At 54.4% G+C, this 15,999-nt stretch overlaps 2 gene segments (V, D, J or C); both read left to right on the top strand.

Annotated features, from left to right (window-relative positions):
• LOC123841825 (T cell receptor beta constant 1-like) overlaps nucleotides 1–5,794 on the top strand; it is a 121,698-nt gene extending 115,904 nt beyond the window's left edge. Inside the window, 5 exon segments of the C gene segment in view lie at nucleotides 963–1,009; nucleotides 3,978–4,367; nucleotides 4,886–4,903; nucleotides 5,061–5,167; nucleotides 5,487–5,794. Coding sequence covers nucleotides 963–1,009; nucleotides 3,978–4,367; nucleotides 4,886–4,903; nucleotides 5,061–5,167; nucleotides 5,487–5,507 — 583 coding nt within the window.
• A 2,968-nt stretch (nucleotides 5,795–8,762) lies between these two features.
• Nucleotides 8,763–14,417, top strand: LOC123836084 (T cell receptor beta constant 1-like). The segment is given in 5 exon segments: nucleotides 8,763–9,105; nucleotides 12,700–13,089; nucleotides 13,608–13,625; nucleotides 13,783–13,889; nucleotides 14,184–14,417. Coding segments are annotated over 5 exon segments (879 nt in total).
• The last annotated feature ends 1,582 nt before the right edge of the window (nucleotides 14,418–15,999 follow it).

Genomic DNA, 15,999 nt, shown 5'->3' with positions numbered 1-15,999 from the left:
TTTGAAGTGGATCTGGGGGGCTGTGCTTTTGAAACACCCTCCATTTTGGGGAGGGGAGCCGGCTCACTGTTGTAGGTAAGTGCATCGGGGCAGAGGGCTGGGAACCCACAAGGAGGGGCAGGGGTCCACGTGTAGCCTCCATCTTGGAGGCTTAGATTAAAGCACATTTCTATCAGAAAGCTCTGAATTCTTGTCTTGATGCAGACAGGCGGGGACAGCCTCCATCTCCGGTAATTTCATGGACAGGCTATGCTAAGTCCGTGTTCCCCTACTGGGAGGCAGGTAGTCTCCCTTTGGGGTCTCCTTGTCCATCTCCTGTCTCCTCAGAGGGCACCCCATTATGGCCATGTAGATGGGAAGCCTCTGGCCTCAGAGCTGCCTTAGTCCTGATGTTTTCTGCCCCGGCTCAGCAAGGAGAGGGACACGGGAGAAAGGGCTGGGGGTCACACGGCTGAATCGGTCCTCTGACCGGGGCATTTCACACTGCACACTAGTCCCCTCTCCACACCTCCTGGTGCCAAAATTCTGCTAAGGAAAGGGAGAGGAGAGCGGGCAGGTGCCCCTGGGAAGGCAGGAAAGGGAGAGGAGAGCGGGCAGGTGCCCCTGGGAAGGCAGGAAAGGGAGAGGAGAGCAGGCAGGTGCCCCTGGGAAGGCAGGAACTAGATGCAGCCAAGGGCAGTTTTTCCACCAGCCTGCAGTGTTGTGTGACAATGAAAAACTGTATTTCGCAAGTGGAACCAAGCTCTCTGTCTTGGGTAAGTACGAGGCTGCTCTGGGGGTAGTGCGTTGGAAGAGTGCAGTCCCAGGAGGACGCCTGAGACACAGCAGGGAAAAGGCTCAGAGAGTGTGGGTGAGCAGAGGAGGTGCTGAGCCCCTAGAAATTCGGGTGGAAGCTGGCTTCTGGAAGCAAAGGCCCCAGAGAGCAATCCTGGGGTTTGTCACTCTCTCCCTGTGCTGTGGAGCAACCGGGCACAGCACTTTGGAGATGGCACTCAACTCTCTGTCCTAGGTAAGGAGCAGGACTGGGGTGTGGGGCCATTGTCCCTTGGACACAGGGTCCCCGTCTCTCCTCCCAGCCTTGGTTGTCGGTTGGGCGGGGGGGAATCAAGTCAACTATCTTAGCCCTGGGGAGCTTCCAAGGAGCTGTGGCTGCCATTCCTCTTGGTGTGGATTGGTGGGTCCCTCTATTTCTTCTCCCTGAGACTTCAGTCCTTAATGTTTCCTCCTTACTCTTTCCTTGGTTCAGCCTTCCTTCTTATGTGTGTGTCTGTGCCCCTTCTAAGCCTGCTCCTCTTTCCCCATAGTATGCTTGGACCTTTCTCCTAATGGGACTCCTCTGGTCCAGAGCCATGCATCCAGGAAGAGAGGGTGGTAGTGCCCAGTCCCTGGGAGTGAGGACTTGCCCTCTGGCAGGAGCTTGCCATGGGTTTTACCACGGCTGCCTGCAGCTGTGTTCCAATAACTCGCCCCTCTACTTTGGGATGGGCACCAGGCTCACCGTGACAGGTATGGGGCTGCACTCTTGGCTGGGGGTGCCTATGCATGACCAATCAGTCCAGGAGGAGGGATGGGGGTGTAAGGATAGGGCTCAGAGCCGCCCCCTCCCTCCCAGAGCTTCTCGTGCTTATTGCGGACCCACGGGTGTAGGGCTCCAGCTTATTCTTTGGCTTTGTATGTTCTTGCTCTGCTTCTCATTGTTCTCTGGGACTCCTCTCATCTCTCCTATTTTAGGAGTCTGTTGTTTTACTCTCCCCCCCCTTTTTTTTTAATTCAGATCTTCTCCATTTTCCCTCCTATTCTATCTCCAAGCCTTCACCATTGACTCCATTTTGGTGAGTTGGTCTGTCTTCTATGTTAAAGTCCTTCTAATATCTACCACCCACTCAGAACTCTGTGCTTGCCTTCGTGGTCCTCCTTCTCTGTCTCAACTAGCCTCCAAAGATCCATCTGTGTCTTCCTGAAGTGATCTAGGGCTCAGGAGGCAGTGGGGGGACAGAATGGTGAGACTGGGCTGGTTTGAGGGGTGTTTCATAGCCCTGAGGGCAGAAATTCATGTCACAGTATCATGAGAGCTGCAATGGGTTTCTGAGGGACACAGTGCTTGGCAGGATCAGAGGAGACACAACTGGAAACTTAAGCTATCTTCGTAACAGATAAGGTATAAAGAAGAGAAAATAGGCAGGAGGCCCCATTTTCTCAAACCTCAGGATCTATGCTGGGCTGGTAAGGTAAGGTGCCCATCACGAAACACTAACACACCATTAGCGTGCTCGGGGAGGAAGCAGACAGGCGGAGGATCGGGCATGGAAGGATGGGTCTGTGCTGGGCATAGAGACAAGGCCAGAGGAATGGGACACTTGGTCCTACCAGATTGGTTGGCTGGAACAGACTTTATCCTGCAGATGGGGGCTCATGCCAGCGAGTGTGATAACAGAAAGTACAAATTACTGGGGTTCGAAATGCCCAGAGCTCTGGGGCTCATGGGACAAGGCTGGGGGTGCTCGAGCAATTAGAAAGTGGAAATCTCAGCATCTCTGGGATGTATAAAATGGGGATAATTGTGCCAGCCCCTTGGGGTGTTAAATTGTTAGGGGCTAACTTATATGGAAATCTTTGTAAAAGGCTCGGCTTATCGGGGCCATCCTTTTCGTTCCTGTTGTTTATCATCACTGTGTCCCAGACTTTGGCCTTTTTCCCAAACTGTCTCTCAGTTTTCCCATTAGAAACACGTCCCAGTGTGGCTAAAGTGGAGACATCTGGGTTTCCCACAGTTCTGCTCCAAAAAGCCCTTCCTCTGGTCAATACAGACCCAAACAGAGGGCACAGTCCATTCCGGTAAAAAGATGGGAAGGTGAGAGATGGATGTGCTTTCTCTCAGCCCTCTGTGTCTTCCCATGAGGACTTGCCTTCCAACAACTCCAGAAATTCTCTCCTATGTGTCAGGCATGAAAAATGGCCTAAGACTTTGCAACATGAGCACTCTGACGACATGGTCCTTGGACTTTGGAATCCGTTCATACCCAGCAAGTTCGGCCGTGAGCTAGGATTTCCAAAGTTGGCAGGGAGCCTTGCTGGGCGCTGGAAGGGAAAAAGCGTTCAGCCCATGAGCAGTATCTTTCATGGGATTACAGCCACCCTGGGCAAGCTACCACACACCCGTGTGCCCCAGTGTAAATGGAATAAATGTGAAACATCTGATAACGTAATAGCCAGAGGCTTCTTGGCTCCTCAAAGCAGGTTACGTGTTTAACACCCACCCACCCACCCACCCACACACACACACACACACACACACACGAAAGAAAAGGGGGAAAAGTGAGTTGGAAAAAGCATTTAGAAAAAAGTATAGTCAGATGCAATGGGACAGTGTTTCCTCCGGGCAACAAAGCCTAATTCTCACGTGTGCTATCACCCAAACAGATACTCATACACTTTGTACAAAAGGAAACTGGTAATTAGGAAAAGTTGATTGGGTTCCTGGGATCATGTTGCTGGTGAGAATGCTCAGCCTCAAATTCCAGGCTCACTCAACTCTACCATAGCTGCTTCTAAGTCTGAAAGAATAGTCGCTCACTGAAGAGGGCTTTGAATGGGGAAGAAAAACAGACTCTTTTGGTAGATACGGAACAGGGCCTTGAGAAAGAGGCTCTGCCAAGAAAGCCAAAGAAACCAGGACACACTGCCGCCTTAGGGGATGGAAGAGATAGTCGGCAGTATGCATCCATGGGGTAACCGAGAGAAGTGGCAAAGCTGAGGGAGAATAGAACAGGACAGTGACCCCCAAATACACAGGATCTACTACTACATAATTCTGCTTAGGAGGACTCCATTTCCAGCTTTATCTCTGTCTCTCTCTGTCTTTCTTTATTTCTGTCTCTGCCTCTCTCTCTCTCACACACACACACACAGACACACACACACACCAAACCCAGACAGCTCTCAGACCAGTCCTGGTCCCAACGTCTCTTCCCTTGCAGAGAACCTGGAAAAGGTCAAACCTCCCACGGTCACAGTGTTTGAACCATCAGAAGCAGAGATCTCCCGCACCCAGAAGGCCACACTCGTGTGCCTGGCCACGGGCTTCTACCCCGACCACGTGGAGCTGAGCTGGTGGGTGAACGGCAAGGAGGTCCAGAATGGGGTCAGCACAGACCCGCAGCCCTACAAGGAGCGGCCCAACGAGAATGACTCCAGCTACTGTCTGAGCAGCCGGCTGAGGGTGTCCTCTGCCTTCTGGCACAACCCTCGCAACTACTTCCGCTGCCAAGTCCAGTTCCACGGGCTCGGGGACGATGATGAGTGGGACAACGCCAGCCGGGCCAAACCCATCACCCAGAACGTCAGTGACGAGATCCAGGGCAGAGCAGGTGAGCGGGGCCTGGGGGGCTGGGCGGGGAGTGAGTGAGAGCACAGAAAGGGGGGATCCAGGCAGAAGACCAGGCGGACACAGGACAGGGAGGGAAGACTAAAGCCCAGCACGAGGGTGAACGGGCACCTCGGGGCTAATTCCTCCCCAGATCCTCGGCCCAGCAGAGCCTTGCAGCTGGGGTCCCCTCACTGTCTGAGCCTGTATGGCTCAGCGCCGAGGGGGGCGCCCCCAGCCCTCTGTGCCACCCCGTTCCATGGGGTTCCGGGACGGTGCAGCTCCGCGGGCACAGCACCAGAAAGACCGTCTAGGCGTCTGCGAGAAGCCTGGTCTGAGCCTGGGGGTCCGTGCTAACCCGGAGGCTGACCTCGTGTGTTTGTGTGTGTGTCTGGTTGGTTCTTAACCGAACCACAGCTGACAATAGTGTTGCCTTAGCGTCAGGTGTGCCAACTCGGCAGCTTTCCGTCTGCTTTAGGAGACGGGGTCTCTCATCCATTCCCTCCCCCTTCTCTCTTTCAGACTGTGGCTTCACTTCGGGTACGTGACCCTCTCCGCTGCTTGGTCTCCGTCTCCCATGGTTTTGTCCTGGAAGGCGAGCATGGAGAACCATGGGCCCCGGGGTGGGGGGTGGAGAGTGGAGAGGCCAGAGACACCTGCTCACAGGTCCCTGTGCGCTCTCCCTTCCCGCCCGCAGTGTCCTATCAGCAGGGCATCCTGTCTGCCACCATCCTCTATGAGATCCTGCTGGGGAAGGCCACCCTGTATGCCGTGCTGGTCAGCGCCCTGGTGCTGATGGCCAAGGTAAGGAGGCGGGCAGGACGGGGCTCTGGAGGGGACACTTAAAACATAACAACTCAGAGCTGGGAGTAGCAAGAGACCTAGCTAGGGCCAGCAGTGGGCAGTAGAAGAAGATGGAGTTCCACCCACATGCCTCAGAAGACACACTGTACCTCTGGGATCACAGTGGGAGAGCCAGGCAGAGAAGAAGCTGGGGTCCCCTGAAAACCCAATGGACATTGTAAAGAGAACTACCATTCATCTTGTCAGCGGACCATCCTACTTCCTCTCCATTCCCATCACTCCTGACTCCTGCTAACTCCTGAAACCTTCTCTTCTTCAGGTCAAGAGAAAGGGTTCCTGAAACTAGCTCAGAGGCAGAGCCAGGACTTTCCAGCTTCTATTGCCCCAGTATGGATTCTCCTTTCTCCACTTCCAGCCAGTGCTTCTCAAGAGCTGTTTTCATCTCTCTGCTCACCCCAATAGCTACCCCCTATGTTCGTGCACACCTGGACGCTCATGACCCAAATCTCCCTAACCCAGGGGGGACCCTAGCCTGACTAAATTGACTGAATCAATAAAAATGGCCTGTTCTGGCTTGACTCTGCCTTGTGATGTCTGGATATCTCTTCTGCCCATGGCTGACCTCCCATGTGACTCCAGTCAGGATAGAAACAAAAGATATTCAAGGAAAGAGCAGGTCCCTCTGGTACCAGGGCTGAGGGACCCAGCCTGGGGTGACCCCGCTCCTCTCTGTCAGGGGAAGTTTAGTAGATGCAAACGGGGGTGCTGGGATTGAAGAGGCTTACTCAGGAATAGCCCAGAAAAAATGGTGACATTTCCTATAAGAACTTTCTGTCCTACCTGGACGAAGGTGCTCTGAGGAAGAGTCCACCTACACAGGTGTGTCTCCCGCCAACTGGTCATGTACCCGTGGCTGGGTGGCTCAGTCAGTTAAGCGTCTACCTTCGGCTCAGGTCATGATCCCAGAATCCTGGGATCAAGCCCCACATTGGGCTCCCTGCTCAGCGGGGAGCCTGCTTCTCCCTCTGACCCTCCCCCCTCTCATGCTCTCCCTCTCTCTGTAATAAATAAAATCTTAAAAAAAAAAAAGAAGCAGCTTGCTTTCATACCTATCACCCCATTCATTTCAGCTGTCTCCCTGAGTACACTCCCGTTTTCACTTGTCACCAAGCAGGCTTCCCGGCCGAGAAGAGAAGGCGCTGACTTGGAGATGGATTCTCAAGTAGCACATGTGTCTTCCAGTTTAAGTCACAGATCTGTTTATAAGTTTCTCTCTAGTGAATTACATGGGTGTGAACATGTGCCCTGATCACTCCTGGAAGGATAGAAAATAAAGGTCACCAAAACCAAGAATCAGCCCTATTGCTATTTCTAGAAATCCTCTAAGAGCATTTCAGTTGTCTCATTGTCACCGTGGTGATGCGGGGCAGTCCTGAGGATGGCTTCTAGGCAGTGGTCCTCTGTTTCCTCGCTCCATGCATACCCCGCTCCTCTTACCCTGCATCCCAGAGCCACCTGCTCTCAGACTATTCTGCACTCCATCACCTGGAGGCACATAGCACTCCAACTCCCATTTATTCTTGAAGATTCAGCCCCAACATCTTCCCCAGCAAGAAGCCTTCTCAGGCGCTTCCTTGTCTGAACTAGCCATCTACTCTCTCACTCACGGGACTGTAACACATGACCTTCTCTCTCCATTGCAATGCACTTCTACAGCATACACACGTGTATGTATATATATATTTACATACATGCGTGCGTGCACTAACCCACTCATCGAGCACACATCATTGCGATGTTCTGCTGGTCACCTTCAAGAAAATAAAGAGAGCCGTGTCACAGTCCCCAGGGAGCCTACCTGTTCACGAGGGGGTCATTCATGAATAGAAACAGTGGAATTACAAAGTGATGCTTTCCAATAGCAATGTGAGCTGTCTACTAAGATGCTGTCAGAGGCTAGCACTCAGTTTCCACCTGGGATCATCAGGGAAGAGTCTGAGAAGGTGGCAAACTCTTCAAAGAAAGAACTGGTCTAATTACCCCCGTGAGGCGGTGGTTGTGACAGTCAGAGACATGAACCAGAGCCGAAACAAAGAGGTCCGGTACTCGTGGGTGCTTAGCCGGGGACGAGGTTCTGAGATAGGAGGGATGAGACATTAGGCAGGCTGGTGCGTGCTCCTCAGAGGGTGGACTCATGCCACCAGCATGAGGCCTGGCACATAGGGGATGTTCATGATGTGTGTGGGATACATGAAGGATAAGGAGCTTGGACTCTGTTCAGGGAGCAGTGGGGAATTATAGAGGTTGCTTGCCCCCATGCCCCCTGCTATCACCTGCTCTATGGAATCCACCCTTCAATCCTCCCATCCCACCTCACTATAAATGCCTGTCTGTGCAGGTGGGCACAGACAGTCCCAGAGGGGAGACCTGGTGACATAGAATGTTCTGCCATGGGGCCTCTCTCCCTGCCCCCACCCCATGAGCACCATGACCTTCCCCAGGCCCTCCCCACTTTAAATGTACTCTGAGTTTGCTCCCAGCCCCAGTCAATCAAACCTCTGTCACCTGCACTTCCTGCCTCTGCCCAGTGGTTGGGGGAGGGTACCAGAGGGAAAGAAACATTTTGTATCCTGCTGTAACATTGTGGGAACTGGGGGGACCACCATGATTCAGATAGAGGGGGTGCTTTTACAAAAAGCCCTGCCTCAGAAAATATCTCCATCCAGCTCAGGAAACACAGCTCCTGGATGGGGAGTGGCTGGGAGGTGTCTCTGGAGCTGGTCCCTGGGTCCCAGACAGCTTCCCAGGAATGCGAAGGGCCAATGCATCAAAATGGGATCATCATGACTATTTTTGCCGTGTTTTTAAAAAAAAGGGGGGGGTCATCATCCAGCACTTTTCACAAAAACTTGTCCTTGACAAAAGTACTTACACATGCGTTATTTATTAAGAACTCACAATAACACTGTGCAAAACATATTACCCCATTTTTCAGATGAAGGAAGTAAGGCCAGAGAGGTTGCAGGTCCTGTAAGTAGTAAGAGACAGGGTCTAGCCTGGAACATCCCCCAACTCCAGCCCAAACCCCCATCACCAATCCCTGTTCATTTTCCGCTTCCACTTGTCCCCAAGCCAAGTTGATTCTCATCTGCAAATTGGAGATGATCTCCCCTGGCATCTAGATTACTATGTCCAGCTAGCTCTGGAGGTGGGACAAGAGAAGCCCAGGAAGGAGGAGAGTGCACCCCCAGCTTGTGCCAAGGGAAGCGGGAAGGAGGAGAAATTCTTAGCAGCCCCTGCTCACTGTGCTAATACAGGGAGCAGCACTTTGGGCCAGGGACCCGGCTCACCGTACTAGGTAAGAAAGCCGCTCCCGGTGGGAAGGAGGGTGGGTTGCCCAGCTTGGACCATACCCAGGACCCTGGCCCTTAAGGAGTGGGTGTTGGCCCCTCCTGGGCCCCTAGTCGGGACGGCGGGTTTGTGCCTGGGTCCCCAGAGCTGTGCAAACACGGGACAGCTGGACTTTGGGGCCGGTTCCAAGCTGACGGTGCTGGGTAAGTAGGTTAGCTGGGGCGCGAGCGCTCCGCGGGGTGGGATGGAGACAGGTGGGCAGCTGCCGGCTTCTGGAGCTGTGCTAGTAGAGGTGGCGCTCGGCGCCTGGTGCGGGACTCCCGGTCCTGGGGGCGGGGTGGCGAGGGAGCGGGTTGGCGGGAGAGGGCAGCGCCGGATTTTTGTGCTGGGGCTCCGGGCTGTGAGTACAGACCCTCAGTATTTCGGCAGGGGCACCCGGCTGACCGTGCTAGGTAAGCGGGGGTGCCCGGGGGCGCCGGGGAGCGCGGTGGGGCCAGGGGATGGCGGGCCTGTTTTTGTGCCGCCCCGGGGGGCTGTGAGCCAAAATACCCAGTACTTCGGCGCGGGGACGCGGCTGTCGGTGTTGGGTGAGCGCGGCGCGCGGCGCGGCCGGGTTCTTGGCGGGGGGCCCGGGGCCGTGCTTTACAGCCTCCGCCCCGACCTTCGGGGCGGGCAGCCGGCTGACCGTCGTGGGTGAGTGGCCGCGGGACCCGCCGCGAGTGCCGCGGGTCGGCAGGGAAGGCGGCGGCCCCAGGGCTCTTCCCGGCCCGGCCCCTGGTGGGCTCCGCGCGCTGGGGCCGGGCTGCGAGCGCGAGCGGGAAGCGGCTGGGGCGCTGCGGGGTTTGCGTGTGGGGCCGGGCCTCTGTGCTCCTATGAGCAGTACTTCGGCGCCGGCACCAGGCTCACGGTCATCGGTGAGATTTGGGCGTCTCCCCCCGCGTCCCCGCCGCAGCCCCTCGGAGCCGGGAGAAGGCGCGCGTGGGCCAGGGCTGGGGCGCGCGGTCGGCTGTCGGTCCGGGGGTCAGCCCTGCGCGGGGGCGGGGACGGGGTCCTCGCCGGCCGGGCACGAGGGCGGAGGGCCAGGGGGCTGTGGGGCTCTTTTCCTGCTCCTGAGCTATTTAGGGGCAGGGTGAGTGGGGCGCGAGAGCATTGATGAGGACGCAGAGCCGCTGGATTGGGGGACCGGACTGAGAAGGGGAAACCGGGGCTGCGGGGAGGATAGGGGGCGTGTAGCTGCTGTAGAGAGCGGGGACAGAGCCCGAGGGGCAGGAAAAAATCAAGGACAAGCATGGGACTGGCGGGCACCCAGCCGGGCGGGCTCCTGGGGGAGGTAGATGGAGGGGAGGCCGCTGAACAGAGGAGAAAAGGAATGAGAAGCAGGAGAGGAATAGAGAGGCCAGATCAACGTGAGTCAGTGAAGGAAAGAGTCAGAACAAGCAGGGTTTGCTGATGTACTGTTTAGCATTTAAAATCATATTTAAAATCCCTGCCTTGCTCTCCTAAGCCAGAGAGCCCCCTGAGGTGTGTCTACAGCACCCATTCCTGCCCGTGGGCTGGACTGCACCCTCAGCCGCTGGGATGCATTCGCTCCCGCCCCCCCCCCCCCACCCCGCCCATGTCCCTCTGCCACCCAGCCCGAAATCTCGGACCTCACACGAAGTATTCCAGCGTCAACAGCCCAGGTGGTGGAGGAGGTTCAGCTGTTGCAAACGTACATTAAAATGCAGATATTTTCTTTGTGAGGTGAGGAAAATTTCCAGGAGAATCCTAAGCTCCTAGATCTGGAAAGGAACCTCAAACATCACCTGGTGAGGAGAATGTTGAGGTCAGAGAGGGGAAGAAACTCATGATACTGGTACATTAACCTGGATTATTTGATAACAATAAGCCCCATTCGTCGTTAGACTGTCATTAAGCTGGAGCCAATGGGGCTCAGCTAAACTCTGTCCAGGGGAAATGCCAGATTCCTCTGATCAGCAGGGGTGGGCATAAGACCAGACTTTAGAGCCAGATAAACCTGGGCCCCAGTCGCTGGATCGCTGATGATCAGATGACCTTGGGCAAATGAATCTGTGTGAAGTTCGGTCCCCTCTACGGTACAAGGTCATCAGCAATACCTACCACTTAATCATTGCTGTGAGGGTGACTAACAGGAGACCCTACATGTAGAGTATGCAGGGAAGGTGGATTGTTATAATTCGGCCCTTCTCTTCTGCACCCTTCCTCTTGGTGGTCACTGGGGAGTGAGGGGAGAGGGTGAGCCCAGTGCCCAAGGAGGGACAGGATTTGGCATGTAGATCATGGAGGGGAGGGCTGGGTGGGCGTGAGTGGTGGATCGGGAACAGGAAAGATAAACTTCACAATTCTGCCTGAGGCCCATCCAACCCACAAACAGAGCATATACAAACAGAAGCTCACTAGTACATACACTTACACCCACATAGGCAAGCTCACCCACACCCCACAGGGACGCACAAACATGGAAGGATAAACTGACCCTGCCCTCACGCGGAGCTGTGTAGACAGGGGCTTCAGAGGGTCATGGCGTCCTGTTTGTCCTGCCCGTTGCATCCGTAAACATTGTGGGAAGCATCACGCATGATTCAAAGGACATCATTAATTTTGCAGGAAGGACTGAGTGGGGGCCAGAGGAGTACATTCAGTAGTGCCCCAGGAGAGCTGGTCCAATTTCAGAGCCAGGGTCTTTGAGACAAGAGTGACGACACCAGGCTGAGCAGAGAGATCGATGGAGCTGGGCAGCACAGATGTGAGGATGTTACCACCTCTGGTAAAGTAAAGACCTAGAGACATCGTACGGGTTAGCAAGTAGGAGTTGCAGGGAGGGGACGCTGACAGGATGGGAAGCCCAACCAGCTCAAAATGAAAATGCCAGGCTCTTGTTAAAAATTATTTAGAATTTCAAGATGGTGACAACAGCCCTTAAGGGTGGGGCCTTTGTAAGCACAGGGTCCTGTACACGGGTCCTACACTCATGAAGCTGGCCCCGGAAGTTAGGTCCCATCCAGAGAAATGTGAAGGACATTTTCTCCATCTTCCAGGCTCAACTAGAATCTCATAATCTCATAAGGAGATTTTTCATTTTAACAGAATTGCTAAGAAATGAACAATAAAAAAATCAGTGGAAAGCAAAGGAGAAGGATAAAATGAATGGAGAGCAGACTCAGAAGAAGGGAGCCAGCCAGAAGAGAGGGTGGTCTGGGCCTTCACCCAAGACTCTGCAGAGGAGAGGCTTTGGACAAAAACTGTATCAAAGCAGCTGCTAGCAAGAAGTTGCTCTGATGATCTCAGATACTTATTTAGGAAGCTGACTGGTAGAAAAAAGGTATAACATTTGGAAGCAAAGGCGCAAAGAAAGTTGACGAATCCCTGAACTTGACCTAAGGAGAGATTGCTCTCTGAGCTGAGGAACCTCAGGGGGAACCTCAAAGCGGAGGAATGGCAAGGGAGGACCTCATAAACCACAAAGAAAGTCAGAAAATCTCACATTCTCATGAGCACACCATAAAACAAAAGGGTACCCTCGCCTGAGTGCACAACAATATGCCATTTGTAGATTGTCATCTGAAGAGAATCCCCAGCCCTCAAATGACCCCCTTTGCCCAATTCCCCTTTACTCCTCAGCCTCTTCGATTTCGAAGCAATTCACCGGCTGAGGACAGAGGCTGTCTGAATGTTCATGTTACTTAACCTCCATGGCCAAATGAAGACACTGTCCCAAAGGCACACTGGTGGGCAAAGTCAGTTTTGGATTTGGATCCTATTATTCTGATTCCAATCCTGTGCTCACCCCTTGAATAACTACTACATAATATGGTGAAATGTAGACACGTAAGCCTTTTACTGATGGAAAAGAAGTCAAATAACGTCAATGAGGGGACATTACTCAGAATGTCTACAGGGTGACTGCAAAGGACAGGCAGGGCAGATGAACAATTACAGAGGGATGGGGACAGTGATGCCCAAACACACAGGACCTACTACTACATAATTCTGCTTTAAGATAGCTCCATTTCCAGCTTTATCTCTGTCTCTCTCTGTCTTTCTTTATTTCTGTCTCTGCCCCTCTCTCTCTCTCTCTCTCTCTCTCACACAGACACACACACACACCAAACCCGACAGCTCTCAGACCAGTCCTGGTCCCAACGTCTCTTCCCTTGCAGAGAACCTGGAAAAGGTCAAACCTCCCACGGTCACAGTGTTTGAACCATCAGAAGCAGAGATCTCCCGCACCCAGAAGGCCACACTCGTGTGCCTGGCCACGGGCTTCTACCCCGACCACGTGGAGCTGAGCTGGTGGGTGAACGGCAAGGAGGTCCAGAATGGGGTCAGCACAGACCCGCAGCCCTACAAGGAGCGGCCCAACGAGAATGACTCCAGCTACTGTCTGAGCAGCCGGCTGAGGGTGTCCTCTGCCTTCTGGCACAACCCTCGCAACTACTTCCGCTGCCAAGTCCAGTTCCACGGGCTCGGGGACGATGATGAGTGGGACAACGCCAGCCGGGCCAAACCCATCACCCAGAACGTCAGTGACGAGATCCAGGGCAGAGCAGGTGAGCGGGGCCTGGGGGGCTGGGCGGGGAGTGAGTGAGAGCACAGAAAGGGGGGATCCAGGCAGAAGACCAGGCGGACACAGGACAGGGAGGGAAGACTAAAGCCCAGCACGAGGGTGAACGGGCACCTCGGGGCTAATTCCTCCCCAGATCCTCGGCCCAGCAGAGCCTTGCAGCTGGGGTCCCCTCACTGTCTGAGCCTGTATGGCTCAGCGCCAAGGGGGGCGCCCCCGGCCCTCTGTGCCACCCCGTTCCATGGGGTTCCGGGACGGTGCAGCTCCGCGGGCACAGCACCAGAAAGACCGTCTAGGCGTCTGCGAGAAGCCTGGTCTGAGCCTGGGGGTCCGTGCTAACCCGGAGGCTGACCTCGTGTGTTTGTGTGTGTGTCTGGTTGGTTCTTAACTGAACCACAGCTGACAATAGTGTTGCCTTAGCGTCAGGTGTGCCAACTCGGCAGCTTTCCGTCTGCTTTAGGAGACGGGGTCTCTCATCCATTCCCTCCCCCTTCTCTCTTTCAGACTGTGGCTTCACTTCGGGTACGTGACCCTCTCCGCTGCTTGGTCTCCGTCTCCCATGGTTTTGTCCTGGAAGGCGAGCATGGAGAACCATGGGCCCCGGGGTGGGGGGTGGAGAGTGGAGAGGCCAGAGACACCTGCTCACAGGTCCCTGTGCGCTCTCCCTTCCCGCCCGCAGTGTCCTATCAGCAGGGCATCCTGTCTGCCACCATCCTCTATGAGATCCTGCTGGGGAAGGCCACCTTGTATGCCGTGCTGGTCAGCGCCCTGGTGCTGATGGCCAAGGTAAGGAGGCGGGCAGGACGGGGCAGGCAGGCTGGAGGGAGAGGGTAGAACATCATGCATGGAACATGAGGGGATCTCAGAGCCTGACTCAGCCCTGATATATTCTATTTCTCAAGGAAAGTATAATGGGACTGCCAGACTGGGGAGAAAGTATGAGGATTGTATAGGATGCTGCATCCGAGGATGGGGAGAGTCGACCAGCTATACCCAAAATCAGGCCCAGAGTCAGGCTCTCTGAGCCCCCTCCTGCTGTTCATGGCCCCTGGGACCTTGACAATGCCCTCTCTTCCGCAGGTCAAGAGAAAGGGTTCCTGAGACCAGCTCTGAAAGTGCATCCTGAGTTGCTCATCATCCTCACCCCAGATTCTCCTTGACGTGCTTCCAGTCTGCATTTCTAAAAGTTATTCTCTCTCCACCTCTTATCTCTTTCCTGATGGAAATCTGTCCCTTCTCTATGCTTCCCTGCAGACTGAGCTCCTCAACCCTTAAACTGAAATAGACTAAAACAATAAAAGTGTCTTGCCGGGCCGTGTTGTGTCTCGGGGCTATCTATGAGGTTCTATCCTTTGAAGATTTAAGGAAGGGCCCACCCCTGCAGCGTATGGAGGGACTGACCCTTCTCTCTAAGCAAGGCTGCTTGCTCCTGTTCATCCTGATGGAGGATGGGCTCCATGGTCCATACCCAGGCATTCTGGGCTCCTAGAGTGTAGGGTTAGTCTGAAGGGCAAGGAGCGGGGAGCACCTGCGTAAGGATGAGCAGAAGTGAGCCCTAACCCCACCTCAGCACGGGACCCAGGACAGGGCAACCTCTGGGTTGGAATGCTTGGTCATTTCTCAATTCCGGACTCAGGTTTCATTTATTATGCATTCAGGTTTTTATCTGTGTCTGTTCTGAATGCCTCCATCTCATCTTGTTTTGAGATTTCAGCAGAAGATCTAGCTCTATTCTGCATACCTAGGTTAGAATCCTAAAGAAGGCACAGAGTTGAAACTACCGTTACGTGAAGCCCAGAGGTTTCACAGATGGGGGGCTTGCGGGGTCACACCCTGGGGTGTGTGGGGAAGGCATGGGGAAGGGGCTGAGGTGTCGCACCTGGGCAGCCCTTCCCTTGATGGGGTAGAGAGCAGGCCACCCCAAATGCAGCATGTCGAGCACATGCTGGGGCTGAGACAGCTATCTTACTGGGGTAAACTCTCCAAGCAAGTCACATTCACTGCTGTAGAACCCTGCACCGGGGGAGGGAAGGGATGCAATCAGGGGAAAGAAGACACAGACCCACAGACCGGTGAGAGAGGCCAGAGATAGGCTCGTTCAGGCAGGAAGTCAGGGGTGAGAAGGAAGTTTGACAGCCAAGAAAGGATGGGGGAGGTGGAGTCCCTTGTTGGTGGCCTGCTCTGTTCCCGACTTGGGGCTGGGCCCTGGCACCAGCGTCATCTCCGGTCATCCCCACCACGCCCCTGGAAGCAGGTGTCCTCCCTCCTCTGTGGGTGAGGAAGCCACAGTTCACAGATCAAATGACTGGTAAGCAGTGACACAGTGGCACGTTCTCTGGAAGATGGAAATTCGGGAAGTTTGTTCCAAGTAGTGGCCAGAATGGTGTGACTGTCTCCGAGGGACCATGGAGTAGCCACCCCCAACTTCCTGTGCAGGACCCACAGGAACAGACCGAAGGGTGTATTTGTTCCTTAGCAATGCAGTGACAAAGGACCACAGATTTGATGGTTTAAAGCTGTAGAAATGTATTCTCTCCCAGTGCTGGAGTCCAAAATCAAGGTGCAAGCAGGGCCGTACTCCCTTCAAAAGCTCTAGGGGAGGATCTTTTCTGCTTGGTGGTCCTTGGCTTGTGGCAGCATCCCTCCGACCGTGTGCCTGTCTCCACATCACCTTCCCACGTCCCTGTGCCTTGATTTCTCCCTTATTTTTTTTCTTATCAAGATGGGAGTTATTGGATTTAGGACACACCCTGAATTCAGAAGGATTTCATCCTGGGATCCTTGACATGTGCTTCTGCAAAGACCTTGTTTCCAAATTGGGTCACTTTTGTTCTGAGGTTCGGGGTGGGCATGAAGTCTAGGGGGACACTATCCATCCCACTGCACTGAGTGTCCA

The sequence above is a fragment of the Mirounga angustirostris genome, unplaced genomic scaffold, assembly GCF_029215605.1.
Source record: "Mirounga angustirostris isolate CCGP_5_RB_7025 unplaced genomic scaffold, mMirAng1.0.hap1 SCAF_12, whole genome shotgun sequence".
Classification (NCBI taxonomy): domain Eukaryota; kingdom Metazoa; phylum Chordata; class Mammalia; order Carnivora; family Phocidae; genus Mirounga; species Mirounga angustirostris.
The sequence above is the reverse complement of the archived record's forward strand: the minus strand, read 5'-3'. Positions and strand labels throughout refer to the sequence as shown.